Source organism: Trichechus manatus, unplaced genomic scaffold, assembly GCF_000243295.1.
Source record: "Trichechus manatus latirostris isolate Lorelei unplaced genomic scaffold, TriManLat1.0 scaffold00052, whole genome shotgun sequence".
In the NCBI taxonomy this organism is placed as follows: domain Eukaryota; kingdom Metazoa; phylum Chordata; class Mammalia; order Sirenia; family Trichechidae; genus Trichechus; species Trichechus manatus.
Window position 1 is genome coordinate 5,292,574 of NW_004443988.1, and position 12,674 is coordinate 5,305,247.

A 12,674-nucleotide genomic window follows, 5' to 3' on the forward strand; every position below is an offset into this window, starting at 1 on the left:
AGCAAGGGCACTGCACATACAAAGTTCTAATTTTGAGAACAGTTGCAGACACACACATATACTGTGAAAAGACCTGACAAGTATGTATGTACAATACACAATGCACACACTCGTCAAACTTCAGAACTGACACATTTATGATACTAGCTTTAAAATTATGCATGCTGATAATATTTGATTTTCCTTGAATGTTTAAGTCACTAGCCCAAAAGTGAAGGGCTTATTAAAAGAGAAAGCAAATAACAAAGGTGAAATAAAAATAATAGGGGTAAGACCTTCTACACAAGAGTGTTGTTCAGTTCAAATAAGAATGTAAGAATCCACTTGTGATGTGTGTACTTTTCTGTATGTATGTTATAGTTCAATGAAAAAATTCAAAAGTGTATATGAAAAACTTCTTTGTAAATCATAAAGCAGTATTCAAACATTAGTCAGTTATCTTTAAATAAATATAAAAACCCCAATTTAAAAAGTGTTATAGATTAGGTAGATGAGCCAGTTCAAATTAAGGTGAACAAGAAGTTCCTCATTTGTCGAGTCCTAGCATCTAGAGTGAGAATTTTCAGAAAAAATACCATACCAGCTAATCCAATCACTATGAAAGGTAACAGAGCAAAAAACTACCTCAAGTCTAAAGAGTCAGACTTCTAAACAAGAAACTGAGGAATAAATAATAAATCAATACAGTAAAGTACTTATACTTTAAGAAAGGGAAAAGTAACAAATTAAAAGTCTACTAAAAGTTATCTCTAGTCAACAAAAACGAGGAGAAACTACTGGGCTTCTTTCTTCTTTTTTTTGAAGATTTAAAATAATGACTCCTCAAACAAACCCTACTGGAATTCACAACACAAGACTCAGAATCGGATGTTCAGTTTAACACAATTCTGTGGTTAACTGAAAACCTACATAATTAAAAAAAATTCTAACGCATTGTCAGAGATATAAAGTTAAGTGTACACTTGAGTTGAAGTTTTTTTTTTTTTAAACCAATTTCTGATTTGAGCTTATTTGCTTTTTTCTTGGTAGAGTTTTAAGAAAGAAAGAAAGAAAGAAAAAAAAAAACCTGGTTATGGAAGCTTTCTAATACTTGAAATCCAGTAGGATGACCAGGTTTAAGAATCTAGATCACCAATTATACATCTGACCCTATATATTTTTCTAGTGTTAGCAAACCAACCAACAAACCAAAACTAGAGGGAAAGGTTTTAAAACAATGGCTATCACAACTTTTGGGAAAAGACAATTACGGCATTCTTAAAACTCTGGAAATCAGCTGAAGACAGAAAGAAAAATGATGATGCTAAGTATGCCACAGAAAAATCAGACATCAACCCTCACCCAAATACTGTTATTTTAAAACTATTTTTGAAGGTCAGGATACACCCCAATATGGCAGTGGTTGTAAAATACAATATTTCCCCCAACCTTAGAGAGACAAAGATTTAACTCCTTTATTTTATGCAGCGTTCTTTCAACATCTAAACTGTAAACATGAAGAAAATTTGCTTGAAAAAAGAATTTTAAACGCTCAGAAGAATAAGCATTTGGGGAGATACTTTTTGCACAATGTTAAAATGAATAGAAACTTACTTTTCACTTTGGACCAGAAGCATCATAACATTTAATTTTACTGAATAAAGGGACCACTTCAAATGTAATTATCTCCACCTTCTGGAATTTTTAAATTCTACTTTTAAAATCAAGTGTTGCTGCAGCGTGATTATTTTTGCAACTCCCAGCATAACTGTTAGTAGTAGGATATTATTATACCACATCCTAAACTGGCCCAAGTTCTGTTACTGATGAAACAGACAGACAGTCGGGGAACACAGACTGAGACACAAAACAGAGTTACCCAAGAGGAATGCTCCTTCATCTGGTGTTGGTTGCTGTGAGGGCCACTGGCATGGCCGCGCCAAAAGCAATTTTGGCAGAGCTGGTAGTTGTGGCACTGCTGGCATCGGTACCGGAAACCCATCATACTCTCACACCGGCAGTAGGAACACTCCACAGGATGGAAGACTTGTAGAAGGGAAAGCGAGAAGGGCAGGGGAGAAGGGATGAGATGAGAGGAACAAAGAAATAATTTTCAGAGAATAAAGTCAATACAGAGAAAAACCAAATTTAATATAAAGGCAAGGGTGAAGACAACACGAGAACCAAAGACTCTAAATTGCCTGCTAGCTAGTCAATGCAACCAACCGCCTACAACAACAAAATGACTTAATAAATAAGAAAAAACAAAGCCTTTCAATTTAGAGTACTACATTCCAGCCCACCTTAGAAAACAACCAGTTTCCTTCTTAATGAAACTTATGTTTCTTAAAGTTTAGATAAGCACAGCAGGAAGGAGGAGAGAGATGCCTTCACTCCAAAACTGTTTTTCCAAACCTATTGCTGTTGTTTTTAGGGATGGTTTACTGTTAAATGTGTATATATTTGTTTCCTTCACTAACTTATAAAATCCTTGAGAGCCAAGACTGTGTTATGTGTTTCTGTTACCTTCAAGTATTTTACACAGTACACTGGACTGGAGGCCTTAAAATATTTGGTGAATTAAATATTACCATGTATCTGGGCACAAACGGTAACTGGTAAAAATAAGGCTATCAGTTTTAAGCCAGAGCTCTAAGTAACACCATGAAAAATAAAATACCCTAGACTGACAAAGGGACAATGATTTGGAGGAAGGGAACTCAGCGACCTGTGCTCTTTTTTCCACCCAACATGGCACATTAGCTTATGGAAAACTGTCAAGCTGGCAGGAAGGATTCACAGAGATTTCTAGGGTCCTCTTACATTAGGGACAATTCAGAGATTGCAGTTCACTAAGTGGGAAGTGGGAGACACTATCATGGGCAATGCACAACTCTATTTTTTTTTACCAACATTTTAATGTTGGTAACAGAATTGTTCCCTCTGGCAATCAACTCTGAACACAAGAAATAGAAGTCAACAGGAAAGAGGAATATAGTATTCAAATCTTCTTTTGAACAACTCTTTCTAGCACTATATATACAAAGCCAATCTTAGCCAATCTCATCTCAATTATAAGGATATTTACTCCTGCTCCAAAAATGTATATTAACTAAGGAATCAAAACTAAAAACAAAAACAAAAAAGCACTAGGTGAGGGAAACTATGTAACAAGATCATCAAAGACTAAAACAAAAATAAAATCAGCAATGAGAAATCCAAAGGACACACCTCCTCTAAGAAATTAAAGCTTTTTATCATCAAGATACTTCTAAGGAATGACAAAAGTGCTAATCAGAGTGTGTCCTTTAAATTATAACTATATAATCTGTATAGTTGCTCCAGAGAACATCATTCCTGTATCAATCTGGAGTTAACATCAATGCAGTCAACATCAGAGCAGCCAATATTTGTAATTCTAAATAATAATTTTGGGTTAATGTTAAATGATATATATATGTTAACGTTAAATTATCAACTATATTCTGAGAATTTTGGTTGAACATGTATGTCTATGTGATTTTCTGCAACTCTCTTCTAAACCAATCAAGAGCCCAGTACTCACACTAGTCGGTGGAATGGGTGACAAGGTGGAAAAGCAGAGAACCAGAATGAGGAAAAGATCAACAACTGTGCTGGGTCAGATTATAAATAAGAAAAAGACTAAGCAAGCTCTGGTAAAAGCATTCATTTTGGTGAGTGCACTGTGTGGTAGTTACCTTCATATAAGTACTATACACCTGGATTAGTAGATCAATATAAAAAGTTCAACTGTTGCTTAAGCAAATAAGTATTTGTCTTTCTGAATAGTAACTTCAATACAATTAAAGTGCTGAATTTCATAAGAAGTAAAGGGCCCAAACCTAAAAAAATCTAGGAATATCATAATTTTAAAATTTGCTTCACATCATAAAAATTAAGACATACGGACAAATTTTAATGCAATAGGTAATGTGTTTTATTTCCAGAATTTCAATGATTTCATAACATTTCTGTCTCTGAGAAAAAATACCACTGACCACAAAAGAAAGTAATCAATAAATAATACACTATATTATACAAAGTCACAAAAAAAAGTTTATATGGGTAAAAATGACAAATGAAATTCTACTCGGTTTACTAGATCCAAAATGATTTTATGACAATGAACTGGATATTAAAACACTTAAGGCTATAAAAGCATTGCCCCCAAAAGCACCAATAATACTGTAATAATTTCAAAATTTAAATCTTTATCCCAAAATCCTGTTAAAAAATTTAGCTGTTTTAATCTATACAAAAGATTACAGTCCTTTAAGTATGTAATCCTGAATCTGAGGTATTTATAAATTAAAGTCATAGTTAGGGAAAAGACTGAAAAGTTAAAAAAAAAAAAAAAATTACGGAGAGAAATGGGAGAAAATAAAAAATGTGGAAGTATATACTTCATTCTTATAGGAAGGAAACAGAAGATTGCTTTTTAATGGCTTCTCAGCTATTCTTCCTTGTTCTCTTTTGTGGAGTGAACAGAGATAGGCAAGAGCCTTGAGAGAAGGGAAGCTGTATAAAAAAACTAAGGCCTTCTCTTTAATAAACTCAAACAAGCTAAAAAAAGGAGGTAAACTGGTAGCAAGAGAAGAGAAAATTAAGAAGTTACTAAGAGATAAGTGGCAACCCCATGTGTGTCAGAGTAGAACTGTGCTCCATGGGGTTTTCCAATGGCTGATTTTTTGGGAAAAAGATTGCCAGGACTTTCTTCTGAGGTATACCTCTGGGTAAACTTGAACCTCCAACCTTTTGGTTAGCAACCAAGCGCTGTATGCCATGAGTTGAATCAACAGCAACTGGATTTTAAGAGATAACTACCATTTCAATTCAAAGCAAAACAAAGATTTAAGTCAAATCACTGGGAAGAATACCAAAAGTAGATTCAAAAATAATAAATGGAAAAAAAATGAAGATATGTGAAACCCAGTGTTAAAATATATCTTAGCTATTTATCTTTCAATTATTCCAAAATAATTATTGTTTTAGGGGTTGATATTGAATATATCCAATCTTTAGGACTAAGATTTTGATAATTTAAAAAAAAAAAAAGAGAGAGATCATGGCTAAATTAGGCCCAAATCAGACCCAACACTACTACTTCTTGGCATTCTTTCTAAATAATAAATACCAACCCCATTTTTTTTTTTTTTTTTTTTTGAGAAATGAATATTCCTCTTTCGAAAGCTAAAACTAAAATTACGATGGAGTGCTAGCATATGTCAATTATAATTTTTTAGTGCTAATAGCTGAGGACTTTACAAATAACCAGTTAAAACACTTCCTATATGTAAGGAGGAAACCTTGGTGGCATAGTTGTTAAGAGCTCGGCTGCTAATTTGAATCCACCGCTCCTTGGAAACCCTATGGGGCTCTATCCTACAGGGTTGCTATGAGTTGGAATTGACTCGAAGGCAATGGGTTTGGTTTTTTTTTTTTGGTTTATATGTAAGGAAATGAATGATAAAAGTTCTGCTTACCATTCTCAACATGGGCAAGCCGGTGCATGAGAGACAGCCAAACAAGGCACTGGGGAGGAGGATCCGCCATCACTGTATCTAAAAACATATTCAGCATTACCTTTTTCTGTGAAGAGAAGAAAAAATATATATATTTATATTTTTCAAACATCCCTGAACTCCAAAGATTAAATTAACCTAGGATTCTCCCAACCAAGCTTTAATAAATTACATGTTGAAATATTATAGAAAAATAAAATAATCTGTTACATTACTGTAGACACTACTACACATTATACTAGACACTGCTACTATACTCAAATGTACCTCCACACACATTATTTTATTTGAGTCTTGAAACAACCGTATAAAGGAAACAGGTCAGGTATTATTTTCCTCAATTTATAGATGAGAAACTAAAGGAATAAGACCATTTAAATGACTTGTAAAGGTTCTACGAAATTAGACACGAGGCCAGGACTAGAACTCAGGTGTCCTTCAGACGACTATTTCTGCTTTCCAGAGACAGAGACAGACATCCCACATCTGATTATAAAACAAAATCAAGGAGAGCAGGAGCTATGCCTGTTTCATTGTCTATCACATTTCTAGCACTCTGAACAGTACCTGGCACATAAGAGGCACTTAGTAGGTAATTCTTGAAAAAAATAAATAATAAAAGTGAAGAGCAAACATTCTAAGATGTCATTTAATAACTCTCTCATTTACAGAGGTGGAAACCAAAGCTCAGAGTAGTTAAGAAATCTGACAAAGTAACAAAGACAGGTATGATAAGGATGAGATTAGAACCTAAGTATTCAAACATCCTGCACAGGACTCCCTCCATTATGCCAGCTCCCTAGCTAGACTGCCTTTTTCTCAAAGATATTTCTGTTCTATTTTTATTCTTCTTTTAAACAAATATATAGTAAGTTTTGACTATATGTGAAACACGAACATAATTCTCTATGTCCCATGTGGACAAAGATAATCAGAAAACAGTCCAGGAAGATAAATTTTAAAAAGTTATATGAAGTAGATAGAACAGATTGTCAACAATATTTCAAATTAGTAAATTTACTTGTTATTTCCTCCAACCCACAAAACACCTTTCCAGCTCCAGAGAGAGAGGAAAAAGCAGTGCGATACAATCAGACATAGTGAGAGTTCTGTAACTGACACTTGGACATCTAGGCCGCCACTTAAATTTTTATTACAAAAGAAGGGCAGAGACAAAAGGGCAAACACACAGAAGATACACAGCCCAGTAAGCAGGCCTTTCCGTTCATGGTCCCACCATTCAAAGGCAAGGATGGGAGTTGGGGACTAGGTGTGCAGTAAAGTCAAAAGAACTCTTCAGACTTTCATCTCTCTCCCAGTAACTGTGTTGTCAGTCTCACCATTTTTCTTAAAGTGAAAAACACGCTACAAAAATATGAGTGTTGCCCAATAAAACTTTAAAACATTTTAATGTATTTCAGGGGAAAAAAGTAGAAAACATAAAATTGGTTAGAGCTGACCTAAAGATTTTGCCAACTGATTACAAAATAACTTGGATTTTATCACTATTATATTTAACACAGATTGAAACAAAAGAGGAAAGTCACTGGGTGATTAGTCAGGAAGACAGGTCTCCAGGATTTTCATCCCGTCCACTATGATACATTTCCAAACAATGGTTCCCATCAGGCAAAACACCAGTCTACACAGACTTACTTCTGTGTATCTCTTTGGGCAACCATGGAGGGAGTACTGTGCATCAGGTATATGTAGATTGGAAGTCATTCTTATTAAGAATAATCTTTAAAATAAACTGGTAAGCGGGGAACAGAAAAGGAGGTAAAGCAGAAGGCACACCAGGATAACAAAAACCTGGGAAAGATGAAGAAAGGTGGGGCCTTAGATTACAGACCAGCACTGAGTAGGGGGGAAGGGGAAGGGTGCTGAGATCTATGCAAAAGGGTTGACTGAGGATGATAACATTATGAGGTTATCATTCAAAGGCTCTCTCTATATTGCTGTGCATTGAAGATGAGGTTAGAGAAACGCCTGCTCAAATAGGCTAAGTAAAGGTTATTAAAGTGTTTTCCATCTCAGGCATTCAAGTTACTAATGCATCTAAGACTACAGTGGAATCTAAGAGGAATGAATGAACAACCTAAGAACAGCCGCTGAACATATGAATGGAGAATCAGACATGGAAAATGCCTCTTACTGTGGATATGCAAGTAACTGCAACAAAACAAAATGGGAAGTATTTAAAATGTTTGAGAAAGAAAATGCCAAGAGGTTTCTTTTTTTAGCTAGTGAAAGATGGTAAACAAAAATTAAACATACTATACCTTTTATTATAAATTTAATATGTAAGTTAATACTTCTGTATCTTCTTATATTTGCTATATTATCTAAACACAAAAATTAATTTTTATAAATTCACATAAAATCCTAATACTACTTTCTCTAAAAAGTTTTGATTCACCTACCATGAGGTTTTTAAAAGATGAAAAGGAACTAACATATTTTCATATCTCAGAAAATCCTCTTAAATATGCTCAAGATCAATTTCCAAAAGTTGTTCTAGGTCATGCTATAATTTTAAGTCCTTGAAAAGCATGAGGAATGAAACCGTGTCCCAGCGATATGAGGTGAGATTTTCTCCCTATACTTTAACCAAAACAAATATCACAACAGATTGAACAGAGAAGCAGATTTGAGAATTCAGCTATCTTCTAACGATCTAAACATTAAAGAGATTTGCAAAAATATAAAACAATGGCACTCTTCTCATTAATTTCTTTTTGTTTTGGAATATAGTTGTTTTTCATAAAAATATTCTATACATGTTAACATATAATAGGTTTATCACTATTATTTTTAAATGACTTAATAAATATATTTTTTAATTTCTCAGTTTTAATTCCTAATATGAAATATAGATATAAGCCACATAAACAAAACCTGTTTCAAATCCTCAATAATGTTTAGAGTGTGAAGAGGTGCTAAGAACGAAAGCTTGAGAACTGTCAGGAGAGAATTCTTAGCTCTAATACTCCGTGACTCAGCAAATAACTGTGTCAAAGTTGGCTTCTTTCCCTTTTTTTTTTTGGTTTTGTTTTTGCTCTTGAGTTGAACACATTCTTTGCATTTCTCCTTATTTTTTATAGCAGAGTAATATTTATAACAAAAACTATAATAAAAAATGAAAATACACATTCCCACAATTCTCATTTTTCTGTATTTCCCTCCAGATGTATATATATTTCTACATAATTATGAACACAGGGTAATTAAAATGTGATGTTTTTTCACTTAGCATTTTATTATTTTGCTTACAAGGCCTTCACTTCTAATCATTTTAACAGCTTCCTGATCCACTGAGCAAAAACCCATGATTTACTTATGCCTTCCTCTAGAAAACAGAGAGGTTGTTTCCATCTTTTTACGTAGTCTCATATTTTTCTTACAGGCGAGTGTTTCTGTTCTTTGCCTACCTCCTTGCCCCTTGTCATTCTAAACGAGACTGGCAATTATTATCTCAGATGCCATTCTCTCACCTCCCTCCACCCTTGATTCCTTCTTCCCTTTTTAACAGGGGAGTGAAATAATTCCTTAACAATGAGAAAGCCAGTATTGCTAAAATAACATGTGAAAACAAGTAAAACAACTTAGCACTAGATTGTCACAGCTGCAATCTCCAACTTCATCAATTCCATTAAAAACTCGTATTCCCCTACATGCAAGATATAAATATTTCTTATCCATTGCCCTATCACTTACTTGGTAATTAGTTAAACAATGTATGAAATTTAGTTAACTGTCTTGAAAACAATACTTTTAAACCTTTCAGATGAAAACATTTTTATACAAACATTTGTACCCGTAAAAAACACAAAAACAAAAAACTCATTGCCGTTGATTCCAACTCACAGCAACCCTATAGGACAGAGTAGAACTGCCCCATAGGGTTTCCAAGGAGCAGCTGGTAGATTCAAACTGCTAATCTTTTGATTAGCAGCCACGCTCTTAACCACTGTGCCACCAGGGTTCCAAAATTTGTGCAGAGTCATAGAAATATTTTATCTGACAAGGGCAAACACACATTAACTAGAACTACAGGAACAGTGCTATGGGTCAGCTTTTCAATTATTATTAGAGAGTGAACGTAAACACATCATAGATTTATTCTGGACTTTGAAAATATAGAGTAATTTGCAATAAGACAACAATATAATATTGCTTGTCCTTTTATTAGTGATGTTGTTCTGGTTGTTAGGTGCCGTCGAGTCGGTTATGACTCATAGCGACCCTACATACAACAGAACAAAACACTGCCCAGTCCTGCGTCATCCTCACAAGCGCTGTTATGCTTGAGCCCATTCTTGCAGCCACTGTGTCAATCTATCTCGTTGAGGGTCTTCCTTTTTTTCACTGACCCTCTACTTTACCAAGCATGATGTCCTTCTCCAGGGACTGATCTCTCCTGATAACATGTCCAAAGTACATGAGACAAAGTCTCACCATCCTTGCTTCTAAGGAGCATTCTGGTTGTACTTCTTCTAAGACAGATTTGTTGATTCTTTTGGCAGTCCATGGTATATTCCATATTCTTTGCCAACACCACAATTCAAAGGCATCAATTCTTCTTCGGTCTTCCTTATTAATTGTCCAGCTTTCGCATGCATATGAGGTGACTGAAGATACCATGGCTTGGGTCAGGTGCACCTTAGTCTTCAAGGTGACATCTTTGCTTTTCAACACTTTAAAGAGGTGTTTTGCAGCAGATTTGCCCAATGCAATGCGTAGTTTGATTTCTGGACTGCTGCTTCCATGGGTGTTGATCATGGATCCAAGTAAAACGAAATCCTTGACAACTTCAATCTTTTCTCCGTTTATCATGATGTTGCTTATTGGTCCAGTTGTGAAGGTTTTTATTTTCTTTATGTTGAGGTGTAATCCATACTGAAGTCTATGGTCTTTGATCTTCATTAGTAAATGCTTCAAGTCCTCTTCACTTTCAGCAAGCAAGGTTGTGTCATCTGTGTATCACAGGTTGTTAATGAGTCTTCCACCAATCCTGATGCCATGTTCTCCACATAGTCCAGCTTCTTGGATTATTTCCTCAGCATACAGATTGAATAAGTATGGTGAAAGGATACAATCCTGACACACGCCTTTCCTGACTTTAAACCACGCAGTATCCCCTTGTTCTGTTCGAACGACTGCCTCTTGATCCATGTACAGGTTCCTCATGAGCACAATTAAGTGTTCTGGAATTCCCATTCTTCGCAATGTTATCCATAAACTGTTATGATCCACACAGTCAAACGCCTCTGCATGGTCAATAAAACACAGGTAAACATCTTTATTACAGCTAAAAGACAGATTTGGGAAAACTTAAAAATTTGGAAATACTGTAATTCTCCCATGGCAAAGATTTATTATTTGAGAAAATCATGGGAAAATAGTACCAACGAAAACAAAAAGGTTACAACTACTTGCATGAGCTTTAAGCTTCCAATTAAAATTCAAGCCAAAAAAAAACTTATTTTCTCATATCATATTTGATTTAAAATCATTATTCAGTTAACTCAACAAATATTTAGGAAGCATCGAGTATTTTCTGACACTGTTAATCACTGGAGACATAAAACTGAAGAATAAGGGTCACCCCTTCAGGTGTAACTGAGCTATATATAACATAACGTGGGAGTGCAGAAAAGGGAACAATCAATCCTACGTTAAAAGTTTAAGAACATCAGCGAAGACATGATATTTTAGCTGGGATTTGAAACACGAGGTCTTTGTTAGCAGAGAGAGATAAGTTCAATGGTTACTGGCACAGACAAACATAAGAAGTGTGACTCCTTTTACCCATTCAAAATGCACATTACTCAAAATAAAAGAAACGCAATTTAAAACTACTGAGGTACCACTTCGCACCTGTCAGACTGGCAAAAATTTAAAGTGTAAAAACATGCTATTGGCAAGGCTATGAAGAAACAGACACTCTTCATACATTGCTAGTGGGAATTGGTGGTGCAGTGGTTAAGAGCTCGGCTGCTAACCAAAAAGTCAGCAGTCTGAATCCACCAGCCACTCCTTGGAAACCCTATGGGACAGTTCTACTCTGCCCCATAGGGTCGCTATGAGTCAGAATCGACTCAACGGCAATGGGTTTTGGTTTATGGCAATGTGGCAATATCCAAAAGGAACCCCTGTGGCACAGTGAGGGACAAGAGCAGGTCAGAAGATGGGATCCGTGGGGGTAGAAGCAACCAAAAATGATGGTGTAAAGACAAGCTGGGGCTGGACTGACAAGCACCGTGAGTGCCATGCTAAGAACCTCATTCAATAGACAATACAGAGTTGTCAGAGTTTTTTAAGCAAGACGGGGACATCAGCAGAGCTGTATTTTAAAATGACACTTTAAAATTTACTTGTGATTGAAAGGAATAATAAAACAAACGCAATATCTGAGCAGGCATAGTCCTCTTATTTAGGCTGCCACTGGGCCACTAAGTGAAGTCACTAGGAGACCAAGGTCTTCAATTTTTTGGTGAAAATTTTTTTTTGTTTTATCTGGAGACTAGCAAACAAGAAGGCACTGGAGCGGGAGAGGGGTATCAGAGGTCCAGAATGGGAATGCATGCTAGCCTGTGCCACCAGTGCACATCGGAGAAAGGGCTAGACCAACAGACTCCAACACTACCTGCCCAGCAGCTTTCAGCTCTGCCCACAGGCATTGGGCAGGGAAACATGATTGGCCACATCAGGACCTATGTTCAGCTCATGAGTCGTAACTGAGAGGCAGGGGCCTTTCCTGTAGCATGTATACAACCAGCAGTGCTACCTAACAAAAATGTTTGTAATAAAAGGAAACCATCTTGGAGTTACTTGTCATTTCTATCTAAGGAATCAATTAGTAAGACACTCTCTTCCATTGGCCCAACTAGAAGAAAATCTCACTTCTAGGTGTCTGCAATTTTTTTCAGTTTCTATTAATGCCAATGATATGGGCATCATTACTATGGCCTGATCATAATAAAATCCACTTTGTATGCTGTACTTCATTCATCTAAGATATTGTCACTTGTAAGATGTACCAGTATGTATTTTTTCCCACCACTAAGAAAAACATTCAGCCAAATAAATTAACTCAATGACCCGATTAAGAGCAATCCTTCATGATGTGACTCGGTCACACCAGCCTCT

General features: G+C 35.6%; 1 protein-coding gene across 3 annotated transcripts in view; it reads right to left on the minus strand.

Annotated features, from left to right (window-relative positions):
- DTNB (dystrobrevin beta) overlaps positions 1-12,674 on the minus strand; it is a 335,670-nt gene that overhangs the window by 243,231 nt on the left and 79,765 nt on the right. For all 3 annotated transcript variants that reach the window (XM_023732419.1, XM_023732417.1, XM_023732418.1), the window contains exons 7-8: positions 5,484-5,589; positions 1,859-2,025 (exon numbers count right to left, since the gene is read on the minus strand). In XM_023732419.1, the coding sequence (XP_023588187.1) occupies positions 1,859-2,025; positions 5,484-5,589 (273 nt within the window). The remainder of the gene's footprint in view (positions 1-1,858; positions 2,026-5,483; positions 5,590-12,674) is intronic.